This window comes from Armigeres subalbatus, unplaced genomic scaffold (genome assembly GCF_024139115.2).
Source record: "Armigeres subalbatus isolate Guangzhou_Male unplaced genomic scaffold, GZ_Asu_2 Contig1979, whole genome shotgun sequence".
NCBI classification, from domain to species: Eukaryota; Metazoa; Arthropoda; class Insecta; order Diptera; family Culicidae; genus Armigeres; species Armigeres subalbatus.
The window spans coordinates 79,106-99,340 of record NW_026942813.1 but is presented as its reverse complement, the minus strand read 5'-3'; the positions used below and the strand labels follow the sequence as shown (position 1 = coordinate 99,340).

General features: G+C 45.2%; 1 protein-coding gene across 1 annotated transcript; it reads right to left on the bottom strand.

The window, feature by feature from the left end:
* Window positions 1-6,587: 6,587 nt before the first annotated feature.
* On the bottom strand, window positions 6,588-8,584 carry LOC134203580 (probable maltase). Its single transcript, XM_062678444.1, is given in 6 exon segments — window positions 6,588-6,752; window positions 6,812-7,046; window positions 7,049-7,261; window positions 7,264-7,572; window positions 7,575-8,315; window positions 8,385-8,584. Coding segments are annotated over 6 exon segments (1,731 nt in total). The 5' UTR covers window positions 8,527-8,584; the 3' UTR covers window positions 6,588-6,661.
* Window positions 8,585-20,235: the final 11,651 nt, after the last annotated feature.

Here is a 20,235-nt window from a genome sequence, read left to right as displayed (position 1 = left end):
GCAGCACTTTCCTTTCGAAAACTCCAAGTGCGCGTTGGTCCTCCACGAGCATCGTCCAGGTCTCGTGTCCGTAGAGGCACAGAGAACAGACGTTGAAGCTGAACTCGCTATGTTGTGATAACATTTTACTGTTCATTTTGAATAACTTTGGAATGTCGACGTTATTCCGTGCATAATCAGCGCTAGCGTCATCAAAAAATGTCACTGTGCGCTAGTGTCGTTATGCATGCAAGAGCATACCAGCGCCATCGTGTTGTCAAAATGAGATTGTGAGTTGCAATGTCGACGTCGGTGGCGTTGAGGTTCGGTGTGTTTGTTCACACATGTTTTGCAAGAAATTTTGTTCGAGCCTCCATGTCTGTTCTCTGTGGTAGAGGCTACCAGTCTAATGAGCGTTTTGTAGATTGCCAGTTTGGTACGGCGGCGAACTCTATTCGATCGGAGCGTCCTGCAGAGTCCAAAGTACGTACGATTTCCAGCCACTATACGTCTCCGAATTTCTCTGCTGGTATCATTGTAGGCAGTCACCAGTGAGCCCAAGTACACAAATTCTTCTATCACCTCGATTTCGTTACCACCGATGCAAACTCGCGGTGAGTGGCTCACATTGTCTTCTCTTGACCCTCTTCCTATCATGTACTTTGTCTTCGACGTGTGGATGACTAGTCCGATCCGCTTAGCTACCCTCTTCAGTCTGATGTAGGCTTCCTCCGTCCTCTCAAAGTTACGTGCCATGATATCAATGTCGTCGGCGAAACCAAATAACTGGACGGACTTCGTGAAAATCGTACCACTCGTGTCAATCCCTGCCCTTCGTATTACTCCCTCCAAAGCGATGTTAAATAGCAGGCACGAAAGACCATCACCTTGCCGTAACCCTCTACGTGTTTCGAAGGGACTCGAGAATGCCCCTGAAACTCGAACTACGCACATCACCCGATCCATCGTCGCCTTACTTACTTACTTATGGATCCTGTACACCTCCGGTGGTGCAAAGGGCCGACTTGAAAGATCTCCATCCTGAGCGTTGCCCGGCTATCGCTTTAACCTGTTGCCAGGTTAGATTTCGATCGACTTCTTTTATTTTTTTGTTGAGGCTTCGCCGCCATGAGCCTCTGGGTCTGCCTCTGCTGCGATGTCCTGCTGGGTTCCAGTCTAATGCTTGTTTACAGGTTTCGTTTCCGCCCCTACGTAGAGTGTGGCCGACCCAGTCCCACTTCCGATCCCGAATTTCTGTTGCTATCGGCCTCTGGTGATAACGACGATGGAGCTCGTTGTTTGAGATCCAGTTGTGAGGCCACCAGGCCCGAATTATATACCGCAGGCATCTGTTAATGAACACCTGCAGTCGTTGAGTGTTCTCCACTGATACACACCATGTTTCGCTAGCGTATAACAGCACAGATTTCACGTTAGAGTTGAAAATTCGTATTTTGGTGCGTTCACTTATCTGCCTGTTTTTCCAGATATTTCTCAAACTCGCAAAGGCAGCCCTTGCTTTCTTAATCCGTGCGCCTATTTCGATCTTGGTACTACCGTCTGACGCCATTTGGCTACCAAGATATTGGAAGCTTTCAACATTCTCCACTGGTTACCCGGAAGGAGGCACCGTGTTTACATCCAACTGTTTGGTTTTGTTGACGTTGATGACTAAACCTTCCGAAGAGGAGCGCTCGGCAAGGTCGTTGAGCTTACTCTGTATATCAGAGCGCCGTTGCGCGAGGAGTGCAACGTCATCAGCCAATTCGAAGTCGTTTAGGTGCTCCATGGTTATAGGCTGCCATAACAGCCCGCGGTTTGGTTCACGGTCAATCGCATCTACCAGAATCTCATCGATTACGATGAGGAACAGTAACGGTGATACAATACATCCTTGCCTCACACCAGCTACGACCCGGATAGGGTCGGACAGGACCCCATTGTGCAGCACTCTACACGAAAAGGCCTCGTACTGTGCTTCGATGAGGCCGATGATTTTCTCAGGAACCCCCTTGCGTCTCAGGGCGCCCCACATATTCTCGTGAGGTCTCGTGAGGTCCAAAATGATTCGGAGCGTGACAATATGGTCCACACAGGATCTTACGGCACGGAATCCGGCTTGCTGCCGCCGGAGAGTCGCATCGATCTTCTCCTGAATCCGGGCTAGGATAATTTTGCACAGAACTTTGAGAACGCTACACAGCAACATAATGCCTCGCCAGTTATCGCATACAGTCAGGTCACCCTTTTTGGGCAACTTCACTAAGATACCTTGCATCCAGTCGACCGGGAAAGTTGTGGTGTCCCTGATATTACGAAATAAACAATGCAGTAGTTGAGCGGATGTCATGGGGTCAGCTTTGAGCATCTCGGCTGATATGCGGTCGACCCCTGGGGCTTTATTCGATTTCATGCTTTGGATGGCTGTTTGAATCTCTAGCAGCGATGGAGCTTCGGTATTGACGCGTGTTATACGTCGGATCCTAGGCAGATCATGCCGAGGTGGTACTTGAAAAAGTTGTTCGAAGTGCTCGCACCAGCGTTTCAGCTGGTCAGTTGGGCCGGTCAATAACTGATCATTCGCGTCTTTCACAGGCATCGTTGCATTCATCTTCGCCCCGCTTAAGCGTCGTGAGATATCGTAGAGGAGGCGAATGTCCCCGGTTGCGGCGGCTCTCTCTCCTTCGTCGGCCAGAGAGTCTGCCCACGCTCGCTTGTCCCGTCGACATGAGCGTTTTACTTCCTTCTCAAGAGCCGCGTATCGTTGACGGGCTAATACTTTGGCTCCTCTGGTTTTCGATCGCTCTATCGCGGCCTTGGCTTCTCTTCGCTCCTCTATCTTCCTCCAGGTCTCATCGATGATCCATTGTTTTCTCTGGGTGCGCAGTTCGCCCAGATTGTTCTCGCTGGTGGCGATGAAGGCATTCTTGATGGCGGTCCAGTGGTCTTCCACGCTGCTACCTTCCGGAATATCTGCAGCACGCGTCTCCAGTTCTTCAACGAAGGACCGTTTCACCGTGGCATCTTCCAGTCGGCGTGTGTTGAATCGTCGTCCAAGTCTTTTCTTCTGCCGACGAATCCGCGCAATGCGCAAGCGTATTTCGCCGATGAGGAGGTGATGATCAGACGCGATATCGGCACTACGTTTATTCCGTACATCAAGAAAGCTCCGTTTCCATTTTCAACTGATGCAGATGTGGTCGATTTGATTTTTTGTAAAGCCGTCACGGGAGACCCACGTGACCTTGTGAACCGGTCGATGAGGGAAGAGCGATCCCCCGATCACCACGTCGTTATTACCACAAAATTCTGCGAACAGCTCTCCGTTTTCGCTCATTTCTCCGAGACCATGGCGTCCCATAATGCGCTCATGGTTCGAGTTGTCGGATCCGATCTTCGCATTGAAATCGCCCAAACAGATCTTGATATCACCCTTCGGAATTCTATCTACGACGGCATTGAGTTGATTGTAGAAGTTCTCTTTGTCTTGCAGATCGGCAGCATCGGTTGGCGCATAACATTGGATTACAGTAAGGTTTCGGACCCGTGTTCTAAATCTGGCAACGATTATCCTTTCACTTATAGGTTCCCACTTCATAAGCGCAGAGTGTGCCTGAGCGCTTAGTAGGAAGCCAACTCCGCGATGCCGGGGAGCGTGTTCACCTCGTAAACCAGAGTATAGCAGAACTTGTCCCGACGGCGTTCTGTGTTCTCCAAAGTTTGGCCAACGGACTTCACTCAGTCCCAGGATCTCAAGCTTCATGCGGCGTGCCTCATTGGCAAGTTGTGCCAATTTACCCTGCTGGGCTAGGGTTAAAACGTTCCATGTTCCTTTTCGTGTCTGTTGTTTCGCGCTAAGAGTCGTCGCCGTAAAATCAGTTCGTATTCTTTCATTATCGGATTCTCGAACAAATTGATGTTTCGGGAACAGTAGGTTGTTGGCCCAAGGTTCCCTATCCACCGGGATGGGGCTGCCATCTTAGGTATAGCTTCCGGGGAATAGCATTTCATACTCAGCCGCTGGATGCCAGAACAGACGCTGTTGGAGCCGCACCTCCTTGGTGGACAGACGCTCGTTCAGTCGGGTCAAATTTGTTTAGTCCCACCCAACACCAGGACTAGGCTAGTGCGCTTTGAGCGGCACACGGTCGCTTTGATAGGGCCATCGTCGCCTTGATCAACCGTATCAGTTTATCTGGAAATCCGTTTTCGTGCATTAGCTGCCATAGCTGGTCCCGATCGATTGTATCATATGCGGCTTTGAAGTCGATAAATAGATGATGTGTGGGCACGTTGTATTCGCGGCATTTCTACAATACCTGACGTATGGCGCACACCTGGTCTGTGGTAGAGCGTTCACTCATAAATCCCGCCTGGTACTGCCCCACGAACTCTCTTGCAATTGGTGTTAGTCGACAGCATAAAATTTGGAAGAGTACCTTTTAGGCGGCGTTTGGCAATGCGATTGCGCGGTAGTTGCTACAATCCAGCTTATCGCCCTTTTTGTAGATGGGACACACGTCGCCATGTTCCAAGCCTCCAATCGTGATCCTTTATTCGTCGCCTAGGTCGTTGCCGATTGTATCGAGTCGTATTATCTTCTATGTCGTTCGTAATAGTTGTTTTTAAATGCGGCTTATTGGGCCTGCGCAAACCTCCTGTCTCATCGGAGGGCTGTCGTGTCAGGGCTGTTTAGCGTCCAACCTAACACCAGGACTTGGGCTTGTGCGCTTTGAGCGGCACACGGTCGCTTTGGCGGAGCCTACTTGCGGATTCATGCAGCTTTTTATAGAGGTTTAACAGGGCCCACTGTCAATCCCCACCACATCCTAGGCAGGCGCCACAACTCACAGATGGTCTGGGTAGGGATCGTCAAGCCCTTGGACATAGTCCCTGCTGCCCCCAAAGGGTATCGTGGACTGGAGAAAACAAACCTGATATTATTCTTGTTCGCGTATCGTTCACACTCCAATGAATCAAATGGGATGTTATCACTTCGAAAACCTATCGAATAATATGCATACGCTTCGCATTGTTTTGTCCTGAAGTCGTTCAGAACAAACAAAACCAGAGTATGCGTCAATCAGCACCAACCAATCATGACCACCATATTCGTAAATATCCGTAGACACCTTCTGGAAAGGATACTCTGGCGAATCGTCCTGTAACAGCGGCTCTTTGGGATTGTTGCGCTGGAATTTTTCACACGTTGTACAAGTTTTGACCACCTCTGAAATATCATTGGACATTCCAGGCCAGAAGAACTGCATTGCCCTCGCAAGAGTTTTTTTTTCTATTCCAAGATGCGGTGCATGGAGCCACTTACAAATTAAGGCTTGTTATTTTGTTGAGATAATCAGCCGATGATCCTTGAAGAGTAAGCCGTTCTCATAATGAAGTTCATCACGATATTTATAGAATAATTGACTGAGATCATCTAGCTTGTGATACGATGGCCAACCTTGTTCGATGTAGTGAACAATGCGCATGTAACGTTCATCTTGTTTGAGGATGTCTAATAGAGGTTCATATTGTCTTCGGACATGCACGCTTGTTACACGAGAGAATGCACTACACCTTCCAACTGAACATCAACTTCTTCAATCTCTGGCAAAGGAGCTCTGGATAAACAATCAGCGACAAGCATATCTTTTCCCGCAGTGTACACAACTGACAATCCATGATACTTAAGGAGTTTTAGAAACATTCACTGTAGGCGTGAGGACACATCGTCAATGTCCCGTTTAATAAGGGTCTCAAGTGGCTTGTGATCAGATTGTACCTTGAATTCTCGTCCATACAGAAAATAGTGAAACCGTGAACAGGCAAACACGACAGCAAGTAGCTCTTTTTCTATTTGCGCCCATTTTTGTTCACTACGAGACAGAGTTCGTGACGCAAAGGCTACTGGTCCATGATCCTGAAGCAGAACACACCCGAGTCCATCCTTCGAACTATCTGTTTGTACCGTACATGGCTTTGTCGGGTCAAACATTGCAAGCACTGGTGCTTTTGTTATGGATGAGAGAATATTTTTCAGTTCCCTATCATGTTCGGAAGTCCATAACCATTCTACTCCTTGGTGTGTAAGCTGGCGTAGATTCGCTGTACGTTGTGATAGGTTCGGAAAGAATTTTGGTAAGTACTTCAACAAACCAAGAAGCTGGAGAACCTCGGGTACACATTTTGGCTTCGGCATTTGAGTAATTGCTCGAATATCCTTATCCAAAGGCTGTATCATTCCATTACCGATTATGCTACCCATGAACTTCACTTGTGGTAATCGGAATTGTAGCTTGTCTGGATTAAACTTCACACCATGTTGCCGTGCACTTTCAAGAACTATTGACAAAATTCGGTTATGGTCCTCCTCATCAACACCCGCAATCGTCAGGTCATCCAAGTAGATCTCAACACCGTCTATGTCACCGAATATCTGGACCATTCGACGTTGGAACATTTCTGGAGCATTATTCAGCCCAAATGGAACACGATTCCACCGAAAACGACCAAAGGGTGTCATGAATGTTGTTAAATTAGAACTACTTAAATCTAGTTCCGTTTGCAAGAATCATTGAGCTTGTTCGAAATAAAAGAAACACATCCGCTACCTTTATGCAGTGCACATAATATAGTTTTCATTTTATTGTGCTAAAGATATATTTCATAATTAGGACTCAGTTTAGGAAACAATCGGATTCTTTCCCCACAGATACTGTAATACGATGCCGCTCTCCCCTTTTAGATTGTAGCTGTCCACGTCGATCCATGCACTGAAACATTATAATTGATTATTACTCTGCTTAAAAAAACAATTAATAGACAAACTTACTTGTCCGAAGTAGTGACTTTGTTGGACGATACCACGACTTGCATACGTTGATCCACATGCTCGTACAAATTTGACAAGCCCAGTTCCACCGCTTCCGTTCCGAAGTTGAGTGCAACGACAACGTAGCCCACTTTGTCGACCTTCCTCTTGTATGCGAGCAGATTTTTGCCGGACACTTTAATGTCGATGTCTCCTTCGGCCAAGATTTGGCGCTTACGGTATTTGGTCAGCTTTTGAAGATCTTCAGATGGCTTTTGCGGGCCATGTCTTGAGCTTTAACGTTGAGCGTCTTGTAGTTATCGGCAGCTGGAAGCCAAGTTTTGGCTGCTGATGAGAATCCTGCGTTCTTTGCTGTATTCCACTGCATTGGCGTGCGAACTGGATCTCTTGAATAAGCTGTGAATGTGGTCTCACTCGAACGGCACGCGGCCGGATCCTTGGTCTCATTCAAGGAATGTATTGATCTAACATTCCGATTTCCTCACCGTAGTAAGTGACGGCAATATCCGGTAGCGTTTGAAGGGCGATGTTGTACAAATCGATCTTGTTTTCACCTAGACGGGACCCAATGCGGCTGTTGTCATGATTTCCTAGAACCCAGTTGGATCGTTTGTTGGCCGGTTTGGCGTCCAACCAACGCTTAACGTATTTTGCGAAGTCGGCTGCGTTACTCGTATCGCGAATGTTACTTATCAACTCAAAGTTGAAAGGAATGTGGGATCCATTGACAGTGGAATTTCCGAAGAACTCAATGATCTTCTCAAGCTGGAATATCCTTCCGTCATCATGATTCGAGTTCTATTGTCCTTTTGAGTGTATTCGTCCAAAACCGCACGCCACTGATATACCAAGTCGTACGTTTCCGGTTGATCAAAGGTTTGCGAATGAATCAAATAGGCGGGATTCTCTGGGTCGTCTGTAGTTCCGCTCGGTTGTTCATCTATGTAACGTCCATTTTGCTCCACACTCTCGAACAGGTAGGGTACGGCATCGATTCTGAATCCCGATACACCTCGATCTAACCAGTAGCGTAATATGTTTTTCATTTCTTCCACTACGGCTGGATTGCGGTAATTCAGATCAGGTTGCTCTTTCAAGAACTGGTGCAAATAGAACTCCTGTCGTTGTTCATTCCATTCCCAAGCCGAGCCTCGGAAGACGCTGATCCAATTTGAGGGCGGTACCTTCGTGCCGTCCGGTCCGTCTACACCTGGGTGCCAAATGTAAAAATCCCTGTATGTTGTATCGTTTTGTACGGACTTGATAAAGTGTTCGTGACGATCACTGGTGTGATTCGGGACGAAATCCAAAATTAGATGCAAACCCAACTGTTTGCACTTATCCGACAATCGTTGAAAGGCTGCCAGGTCTCCGTACTCCGGTTGCACCTCGCGAAAGTTCGATATGTCGTATCCAAAATCGGCCATCGGAGATGCAAAAATTGGCGACAACCAAATTCCGTCCATGCCTAAATCTTTCAGGTATTCCAGCTTCTCAGTGACTCCTAGAGATTTTTTTTTGTATTGTATTGTATTAGATGCTTCAAGGTTTCTAGCACTGGCTCTTGACTTACCATCCAAATCCCCAATACCGTCGCCATCGGAGTCCTTGAAGGATCGAGGGTAAACTTGGTAAAAGTTCCCGTGCTCCCACCAGTCCAGCGCAGTGGTCCAACCTGCTATCAGGGTAGTGAGTAGTGGTAAAAAGATTTTCATTTTTCCTGTTACGATCACTCCATGCCAAGATGAAGTGATATCGTGTGAAGCATGTAGATCGAGTCGATGGTTTTATATACTTCCTAGAAGCAAAATGTTTTCAGATATTCAAATGAAAAGCAATTTTGCTTGCATAAGTATAGAATGTAAGCAAACATATTTGAATTAATGAATATCCATAATGAGTTCACATTTGTTTGAATTTATTTCGAATGATTAACATTCTGTACTGGAGATCGTGACTCGCTGAAAATGATTTTTTATCAACTTGCTAGGTAGGTATATTTCTGGTTGTTTACGCAGATGTTCGTTCTTTTGGATTGTTGCGGCTTTTCTGTATTATAGTTTATTGACTGATTATGCATTGAAGTTTTGTATGGAACATCATTAAGGTTTTACTAAATTCATATCCGCCTTATTCTCAATTAGTTGTTACTTAATTATTAGTTACACTTGGGTCGCTTTTTGCGTGGATAGCTTGTATTAATTTCTCGGTTCATTTCAACTTCTACAAAAATTTAAAATCCGTCTTATTTTTCTTTAATTTTGTAGTGGAGCTTTTCGTGGGGTTGACCTAATGCTCCATTACATCTTCTTATTCTTCATCTTTTTTCATGGTTCTAGATTCCAACTAGAACTTGCCTGTTTTTCATTCTTAGTAATCTATTAGCTTTTCCTCAGTTAATAATTGAAAGCCTTCTATGCCCGCCATTACATGAGTATGTATCTTGATTGATACACTATGCCCAGGGAGTCGAGAATGTTTCCTACCCGATTTGTGTTTCATTATAACCAAATGCCAAAACTAAGCACAACCAAATCGCGTAAAAATGACCCCGAGCTGCTCAGGGCTCCCTCTATAGGGTGGGGCAAAATAATCCGCGTTTACTTTTTAGTCATAACTTTATTATTTTACTTACATCATACTTCTGTGGCTACAGCTCCTCGACGAACCTACGCCGAATGGAGTATCCTGCGCCACTGGACTCGATACCGGGCCAACCTCTTCTACTGCAAAAAGCCATCGTGTACATGGCCTTCCACGAAGCCTACGGCATCTTTCGGGTTCTCTACTGAACATTATCTTTGCTTGGCGCTCTTCAGACATACGAACAACGTGTCTAGCTCACCGTAGTCTGTCGTGTTGTATCAGCTTAACGATATCCAGCCCTTTATAAACCTGGTATACCTCAGCCCTCCTTAGCCGTGCGGTAAGACGCGCGGCTACAAAGCAAGACCATGCTGAGGGTGGCTGGGTTCGATTCCCGGTGCCGGTCTAGGTAATTTTCGGACTGGAAATTGTCTCGACTTCTCTGGGCATAAAAGTATCATCGCGTTAGCCGCATGGTATACAAATGCAAAAATGGTAACTTGGCTTAGAAACCTCACAGTTAATAACCGTGGAAGTGCTTAATGAACACTAAGCTGCGAGGCGGCTCTGTCCCAGTGTGGGGATGTAATGACAATAAGAAGAAGAAGAAGATACCTCGGAGATAGACCCCATCTCGCGGTCCTTAGCCTCTTACCCAGCCAATCCTATCCCTACTTCTTCGTGGCGCTGGCCGGGAGAAACCTTAGGGAAGATCGGGTAACCAACCCCGGTGGGAGCTATGGTCGTATGCTGACAGGGAAGAGGGAGGTCGCTCCTCTCCGTGCAAATCTTACTGAGCGTCTGTTTTCCATGTTAGGGCCGACTAATCATCGTTCGAGTGCCAGCGAGGGACTATAAGAGAAACTGTGCACCATGCACACTTAAATTTTTTCGCCGAGATCTCAGCATTTTTTGTTTATTTTCCCGAGGTGGGCACCGCCGAGTTTCAGCAAACATTATTTTTGCCGAGATATCAGTAAAAGTGACGTTTCAGTTGCTGAGATACAGCAAATATTTTACTGAGAATCAGTAATAAACGAAATTTTCTGCCGAAGTTCAGTTTTGAAATTTACTGAGCTACAGCGGTGCCCATTTTTGCCGAGCTCGAAATAGAAAAAGTTAGTGTGTGGTCCACCAGAAACAAGGAGGATTGGTCCTCCGGAAATTTAGGGGGGTTTGGTGTCAGGCTCTGCCCTACTCGCCGATGTGCTCAAGGACCGTGGATTCGGCATCGTAGCGCTGCAGGAGGTTTGTTGGAAGGGATCAATGTTGCGGCAACACACACGAGCTGGGAGGAGCTTTCATAGATTGAGAGAATGTGCAGGTTGAGGATCAAAGGCCGGTTCTTCAACTTCAGCATAATCAACGTCCATAGCCCACACTACGGAAGCACTGATGATGATAAAGACGGATTCTACGCGCAGCTGGAACGAGAGTACGACAGTTGCCCAAGCCACGACGTCGAAATCATCATAGGAAATTTGAACGCTCAGGTTGGCCAAGAGGAGGAGTTTAGACCGACTGTTGGGAAGTTCAGCGCTCACGAACGAAATTTACGAACGAACGAAAACGGCCTACGACTAATTGATTTCGCCGCCTCCAAGAATATGGCCATTCGCAGCGCCTACTTCCAACACAGCCTTCCGTATCGGTACACCTGGAGATCACCACTGCAGACAGAATCACAAATCGACCACGTTCTGATTGATGGACTTCTCCGTCATTATCGACGTCAGGACATATCGTGAAGCTAACATCGGCTCTGACCACTATCTGGTGATGGTTAAACTGCGCCCGCGGTACGACCTAGAGGGACTGAAGCAACCTGATGTCGCCACTGCATACGCGCAATATCTCGAGGCAGCGTTGCCGGAAGTGAGTGAGCTCGATGGGGCCCCTCTTTAGGAGTGCTGGAATACAGTCAAGGCAGCCATTAACGACGCAGCGGAGAACAACGTCGGGTATGTGGGACGAAGTCGACGAAACGATTGGTTCGACGAAGAGTGCAGACAGATTCTGGAGGAGAAGGACGCAGCGCGGGCGATCGCGCTGCAGCAAGGTACCCGGCAGAACGGAAGACGGAAGCGGAGATAGCAGACCCGCCTTTTTCAGGAGAGAAGCGGAGTGCGAGGAGATGGACATGGAACAGTTGTGCTTTATCAAGAAACACAGAAGTTCTATCTGAAGCTCAACGCCTCCCGCAAAGGTTTCATGCCGCGAGTCGAAATATGCAAGGATTAGGATGAGAGCATCTTGGACGGACAAACGTGTGGTGATCTAAAGGTAGAAGCAGCACTACGAGGATCATTTGAATGGCGCTGAGAGTACAGGCAGTGAAAATCAAGGCAGCGGAGGAGATGACTACGTCAGTTTAGCGGACGATGGAAGCTCACCAGCCCCCAACTTAAGGTATTTTAAGGATGACATCCAACAGCCAAATACCAATAAAGCAGCTGGTAAGGATGGTAACGGAGCTCAGTTCATCAAAATGGGCCCGGAAAAGCTGGCCACTTGCCTGCCCAAACTGAAAGTCAGAATCTGGGAAATTGAACATCTACCGGAGGAGGAAGGAAGGGGTTATATGCCCCCCCCCCCCTAGAAAGTGATATCCCAGATCATTTTCCGTCGTCTGTCACCATTAGTGAATGAGTTCGTGGGAAGTTATCAAGCCGGCTTCGTTGACGGCCGCTCGGCAACGGACCAGATCTTTACTGTTCGACAAATCCTTTAAAAATGTTGTGAATACCAGATTCCAATGCACTATCTGTTCATTGATTTCAAGGCGGCATACGACAGTGTAGACCACGTAGAACTATGGAAACTTATGGAAGAGAACACCTTTCCTGGGAGCTTACCAGACTGATCAAAGCATTGCGCTAGAACAGCGGTTCTCAACCTGGGGTACATGTACCCTCAGGGGTACCTTCGCTGACCCAGGGGGTTCCTCAGAAGAAAATTCGTAATGGCGGAGGTATTACTAAAGTTTTATTAATTCTATAAATTTATATTGGAAGACTTTGTATTGTACATAATATGCATAGCCCTCCTTAGCCGTGCGGTAAGACGCGCGGCTACAAAGTAAGACCATGCTGAGGGTGGCTGGGTTCGATTCCCGGTGCCGGTCTAGGCAATTTTTGGATTGGAAATTGTCTCGATTTCCCTGGGCATATAAGTATCATCGTGTTAGCCTCATGATATACGAATGCAAAAATGGTAACTTGGCTTAGAAACCCCGCAGTTAATAACTGTGGAAGTGCGTAATGAACACTAAGCTGTGAGGCGGCTCTGTCCCAGTGTGGGGATGTAATGCCAATATGAAGAAGAGGAAGAAGAAGAAAAAAAAATTTAGTGGTTGGATTTTGAATAACTTGTTTCAAAAAAATCTAAAAAATCAGAAAATGTTTTTAGGTTAAAAATATTAACTTAAATGGTTAAAAAAGTCAAAATTTCACCGATGAAATATTTTAATCGACACAGATCCTTAAACTAGAGGTCAAAAACTATGATCTAATGCCTTCACATCCGAGGTGCATTCACTTTGCATAATAGTTGCCTTCAAACATAGCGTGTTACATCATCCACTGACTGGCAGCTTATTGTTCATTAAGCTCTTCCACAGTTAATGACTGCAAGGTTTATAAGGGAATTGACCATTTTTGCATTCGTATATCATGAGGCTAACCCGATGATACTTTTATGCCCAGGGACAATTTTCAACCCGAAAATTTCCTAGACCGGACCGAGAATCGAAGCCAGCCAACCTCAGCATGATCTTGTTGTTCGCCATCATATGATGACACAATGTGATTTAATAATTATAAATAGCAATACTTCCACAACACAACCAGTTATAACATTGTTTTTTTTTTAATAACATAATTCACAGTATTTTAGCCCTCGCTGCGCTAACCGGAGCTATGGCGTAGTTGACTTTTTACTTCTACGAGATAATCGGCTACTCTTATTCAACCTCATCGTGAGTACAACATGTGATAGATTTAGTTCGGAAAAGGTATTGGAAAGTAACCGCCCTTTAAGTGGGGTTTGATCCCACGACCCCAGTCGTGGATCAAACCCCACCGAAGGGGCGGTAACCCTCCAATACCTTTTCCGAACTAAATCTATCACATGTTGTACATATGCATAATCAAGTTTCAGACATAGTAATTAATTTCCACTGCCGGGTGGCTTAATACCCGGCATATAGGCAATTAACTTTGAATGTACTCATCGTGAGGTTAAATAAGAGTGGGGTTATGAATATGTGTTTTACTTAGTTTTTCAACAATCTTCCACCTATATGGATTTGCATTATACTTTTTTTTTTTACAATGTACTTTGTGTTTGTGACCTATATGGATTCGTATTATGCGTTTTTCAAAGTGTAATCTGTGTTTCGTCTTTGATGTTTGGCTTTAGCTACTCTTGTTTAATCTCAACTTGAGGTTAAATAAGGGTGGGGTTATAAAAATGTTTGTTTACTAAGTTTTTTTTTTCAACAAATTGTCACCTAGGGGGAAAGACGGCTTTGGCAGCTTTTGTTCTATTATTGGCAGGGGGGTTTTTGTCGACCAAATTTTATGAAATTTGGCCACAATATTCTTTGATTTGTTCTTCGTTCTCTGTGTTTCGTTCTTGAGGTTCGGGTTCGGCTACTCTTGTTCAATCTCAACGTGAGGTTCAATAAGAATGAGGTTATGAATATGTGTTTTACTTAGTTTTCAACAAATAGCCACCTATATGGATTCGCAGTTTGCGATTTTTACAGTGTACTTTGTGATTGTCACCTATATGGATTCGCATCATGCGTTTTTCACAGTGCACTCTGTGTTTCGTCTTTGACGTTCGTCCATTGTTACATCCTCTGTGTTTTTGTGACACCTCTCTTTAGTCCCTAGCTGAATGCGTGTGAGTCTACATAATTGGCTTTCCTATAAATGGTTCAATTCTCCTTTCCAACTTCACTTCCTCTTCCTTTCCCCTTTTCACTTCCTTTTCCGTCAGGTAAATGATGAGAAAGGCCAGTGAAGGCGATGGCACAAATCTCCCAAATTGAGGGGAACGTACCTCCTGAACCGACGTTCTGATACCTGATACCTGATATGGTCTTGTTGTTCGACATTATATGATAACACAATGTGATATAATAATTATAAATAGCAATACTTCTAACACAACCAGCGCTAACTTTGTTCTTTTCAATAACATAATTTGCTTTTATTTCAGTTTTAAATTTTTATTTTCATTACTTTTCATGTAATGTAACACATTGAGTTAAAGTGTTGTTCAATTGAAAACATATTCAGTAGCGTTTTTGTTGAATCTAGAAGAAATTTTGGTATAATTTATGTTATTTCAACAAATTTTATAACGGTTTAGGGTCATTTGGCCGAATGTCGTTTGGTCGAATGCCATTTGGCCGAAAGGGTCGTTTGGCCGAACGCCAATAGGCGGATTCGAGAAGGATCCAGTGGTAGAGTGCGCTGCGAGAGTTTGGGAGAAAAGTCGTCAGAAGCGATTATTTACATTCAAAATCAAATTTTCTCCATCAAATTTACTTCACTTTTTGGTATATAGTCTCATGTTTTCCACTGGCAATGGCTTCTTAAAGTCTTTAAGCAGCTGTTGAAAACAAATCCCACCCAATTTTTATTATTTATTCAGACTAAGGCCGAAGTGGCCTGTGCGGTATATAAGAGTCTTCTCCATTCGGCTCGGTCCATGGCTACACGTCGCCAACCACGCAGTCTACGGAGGGTCCGCAAGTCATCTTCCACCTTATCGATCCACCTTGCCCGCTGCGCACCTCGCCTTCTTGTGCCCGTCGGATCGTTGTCGAGAACCATTTTCACCGGGTTACTGTCCGACATTCTGGCTACGTGCCCGGCCCATCGCAGTCGTCCGATTTTCGCGGTGTGAACGATGGATGGTTCTCCCAACAGCTGATGCAATTCGTGGTTCATTCGCCTCCTCCACGTACCGTCCGCCATCTGCACCCCACCATAGATGGTACGCAGCACTTTCCTTTCGAAAACTCCAAGTGCGCGTTGGTCCTCCACGAGCATCGTCCAGGTCTCGTGTCCGTAGAGGACTACCGGTCTAATTAGCGTTTTGTAGATTGTCAGTTTGGTACGGCGGCGAACTCTATTCGATCGGAGCGTCTTGCGGAGTCCAAAGTACAAACGATTTCCAGCCACTATGCGTCTCCGAATTTCTCTGCTGGTGTCATTTTCGGCAGTCACCAGTGAGCCCAAGTACACAAATTCTTCTACCACCTCGATTTCGTCACCACCGATGCAAACTCGCGGTGGGTGGCTCACATTGTCTTCTCTTGAACCTCTTCCTATCATGTACTTCGTCTTCGACGTGTTGATGACTAGTCCGATCCGCTTAGCTTCCCTCTTCAGTCTGATGTAGGCTTCCTCCATCTTCTCAAAGTTACGTGCCATAATATCTATGTCGTCAGCGAAACCAAATAGCTGGACGGACTTATTGAAAATTGTACCACTCGTGTTAATCCCTGCTCTTCGTATTACACCTTCCAAAGCGACGTTGAATAGCAAACACGAAAGACCATCACCTTGCCGTAACCCTCTGCGGGTTTCGAAGGGACTCGAGAATGCCCCTGAAACTCGAACTACGCACATCACCCGATCCATCGTCGCTTTGATCAACCGTGTCAGTTTATCCGGAAAACCGTGTTCGTGCATTAGCTGCCATAGCTGGTCCCGATCGATTGTATCATATGCGGCTTTGAAGTCGATGAATAGATGATGTGTGGGCACGTTGTATTCGCGGCATTTCTGCAGTACTTGGCGAATGGCAAACACCTGGTCCGTGGTGGAGCGTTCGCCCATAAAACCCGCCTGGTACTGCCCCACGAACTCCCTTGCAGTTGGTGCTAGTCGACGGCATAAAATTTGGGAGAGTACCTTGTAGGCGGCGTTCAGCAATGTGATTGCGCGGTAGTTGCTACAATCTTGCTTATCGCCCTTTTTGTAGATGGGACACACGACACCTTCCATCCACTCCTGCGGCAAAACTTCCTCCTCCCAAATCTTGGTAATGACCCAGTGCAGCGCTCTAGCCAGTGCCACACCACCGTGTTTAAATAGCCCCAGGGGCTTTGTTGTTCTTCAGCCGGCCAATCTCCTCCTGGATTTCCTGGAGATCCGGAGCCGGTAAAATTATGTCCTGCGCGCGTTCTCCCAGGTCCATCACCATACCGCCATCTTCGTCTGCCACATCGCCATTCAGGTGTTCTTCGTAGTGCTGCCGCCACCTTTGGATCACCTCACGCTCGTTCGTAAGAAGGTTCCCGTTTATGTCCTTGCACATATCAGGCTGTGGCACGTGGCCCTTACGTGAACGGTTTAACTTCTCATAAAACTTTCGTGCGTTATTAGCGCGGTACAGTTCATCCGTCTCTTCACGGTCTCGATCTTCCTGCTGGCGCTTTTTCCTCCGGAAAATCGAGTTTTGTCTGTTCCGCGCCCGTTTGTATCGTGCCTCGTTCGCCCTCGTGCGGTGTTGCAGCAATCTCGCCCATGCTGCATTCTTCTCCTCAACTAACTGCTCACATTCGCCGTCATACCAGTCGTTTCTTTGATCCGGAGCCACCGTGCCTAGTGCAGCGGTTGCGGTGCTTCCAATGGCGGATCGAATATCTCTCCAGCCATCTTCAAGAGATGCTGCGCCTAGCTGCTCTTCCGTTGGGAGTGCCACTTCCAGCTGCTGCGCGTAGTCTTGGGCTAGTCTACCGTCTTGTAGCCGCCCAATGTTAAGCCGCGGCGTCCGACTTCGATGCGTGTTGTACACCGGCGAGAGTTTTGAGCGCAGGTATACTGCAACGAGGTAGTGGTCGGTGTGAGGTGCATACCCGTCTCATTACCTCAGTTTCCTTACCCTTGTTGATACAACACAAAGTCATCTTTATTCTGTTGGTATCACTGACTGTCGCAAGTCGATCGCGAGCAAGCTGAGGAAAACCATGTCGCCGGCCGGCATCGCCCGACCCGGCATCAGCCAGCAGTGAATGGGCGCAAGCGACGCGTCCAGAGCAGTCATACCAATTTGGAGCGTAAATAGCGAATTGTTACGCTAGCATATTTACATTGGCGATCCTGCCAGTTTATTTTTTTGAGTAAGTTGAGGTAGAAAATGTAGGAATGAAAATATTTGTAAGTGTAATTTGAGTGTGAGCAAAAAAAACTGGTTCTATTCGATGCGAGTCAAAAGCGGAATTGGGTAAGATCTGAGAGGTAAGATGCTTGTGGAATAGGAAAAGAGTGAAAACTCGAATTTGAAAAATCATTTTGAATGGTAAGGAAAACCATTCGGGAGGTAAAGAAAATCTCCTCATCGGTAATGAAAACCGATGGAAAAGAAACATTTCAAATGGTAATGAAAACCATTTGGGAGGTAATGAAAACCTCTTCATCGGTAATGAAAACCGATGAAAAAAAAATCATTTTGAATGGTAAGGAAAACCATTCGGGAGGTAAAGAAAATCTCCTCATCGGTAATGAAAACCGATGGAAAAGAAACATTTCAAATGGTAATGAAAACCATTTGGGAGGTAATGAAAACCTCTTCATCGGTAATGAAAACCGATGAAAAAAAAATCATTTTGAATGGTAAGGAAAACCATTCGGGAGGTAAAGAAAATCTCCTCATCGGTAATGAAAACCGATGGAAAAGAAACATTTCAAATGGTAATGAAAACCATTTGGGAGGTAATGAAAACCTCTTCATCGGTAATGAAAACCGATGAAAAAAAAAATCATTTTGAATGGTAAGGACGGTAATGAAAACCGATTGGTAAAAACAGTTCGAATGGTAGTGAAAACCATTCGGAAGGTAAGGAAAACCTTTCAGGAGGTAATAAAAACCTCCTTATCGGTATTGAAAACCAAATCGAGTCAAGTACGAGACACTGAAGACGACCTCATAGTTGAGGTCGAAACACGTATCTGTAAAGATAACTAATCTTAGTGGAATTAAATGGAAAGTATTAAACTCGTTTTGGACGGTTGAATGAAAACCTTTTAAAAAAGGAAACATTTAGAACTGTCGTGAAAACCATACATGCGGCATTAACTACTGAATCAGTTATAGAATCTTAAGTAGACGGAAAAACATTTATGGCAATGAAAACTAATCTGGAAATGAAGAAGGCCCCCTGATCGGTAATGAAAACCGGAGAAAAAAAAAAACATTTTGTATGGTAATAAAAACCATTTGGGAAATATAGAAAACCTTTTGATCGGTAAAGACAAACTATATGGATGGCACACTGCTATGCTTCTGGTCCCAGCATAAAATACACGATGTTATTTTGCTGTAGGCGTAAATTTCTGACACTACTATTACCAAAAATTCAGTTTATTTCACACTGTACCAACAATGTGGTATTGATAGATGGTTTGAGGATTGGGAATCAAACATATTTTTTGCCATGAAATACGTAGCACATAGCATCCCAGAAAATTAGACCCGGAACACCCCAGAGATGTTGGCCTACACTCGTTCCCATTGGAGGGATTTGCGATGCCAGTAGGATGATACAACCGGTAAAAATTCAAAAAAAGTGTTTTTAGTGAGAACCATTCAAAGGAAATCCTCTCGATCGGTGATGAAAATCAATGAATAATTTTTATATACATGCAAAAACAAAATGACGGGCAATGAGTGCTTTTTTTTTGTTCTCCGCTAATTTTTTTTTTTACTACGGCAGTGCCAACACCAAGCGAAAATAATCTCTTAAAGTATGGTATTGTGTAGCTGAAGCCACTTTCATTAAATGGTAGAAAGAACTATTTGGTTGGTTATGGAAACCCAAGGGACTGAAAAGAAACACAAAAAGGCTCGATAAAACTTAGCTAATTGCAAATTTGTGTCTGGAAATGTTAATTGCCGAAAATTAGCACTTACTACATACAAGCCAATCGCCCAAAATAAGCAGATGAATTAGGGTATACCTGGGTGGGGTATACCATACAGAAAGCGGGTACTAAAAATGATGTTGAGTGGAATGACATTGTACCGCGGATAACAGGCGTTTCACCTTCCTGTGGAAACCATTTACATAGTTCATTCAGCTCCAAATTGTTAAGTCCGTGATGCGTTGAAGCTTTAGATATAACACGATAACATAACACGAAAGCTTGCATTTAAATGGCTGATAGTAGAAATACTAGATTAAGAAGTAGGTAGAGACGATATCTTGTTTCCAATCGAAACGTCAAAAGCGGTTGCAATCCGGCTTGTTGACATTTGTAACTTAAGCACAAGAAGCACGCTAACCTGAACCTACCCTGAGTGACATCAAAGTGACACAGATTCAGCAAAACCGTGGTTACTCTAGTTTGGGTTCGGGTATCTTAACTCAAATCTGGGTAACAGTACCAGCGAAAAAATCTGGGTAACCGGTACCCAGCTCTTTTCGCTTCAGAATATTGTTATTGCATAAAAAATGTTTTAAAAAATACAGTTTCCCGCAATGTATGTCATTTTCCGGCTGTGCTGACAATGCTCCGCCATGATAAATTTAACCATTCCTACCTTATATTTGCTGCATTTAACGAAAAAAGTTACAACATTTTCTCCGGCTGCAACGTCGGCGCCATGTTGCTATATCCGAAAATATTTAAGTCCTCAGTTACCCAGATTTCGGGTCCGTCGGAATCAGATCCATTTTGTTGACATACCCAGATTTTGACAACTGCTAATATCATAAAAATCCGGGTACAAATGACCCAGCGACTGAGTTATTTCGGTTTAGCGTGAGTAAACTTAAAGTTCGACAGCAGGCTACTGACATCCTATTGTTTAGCCCA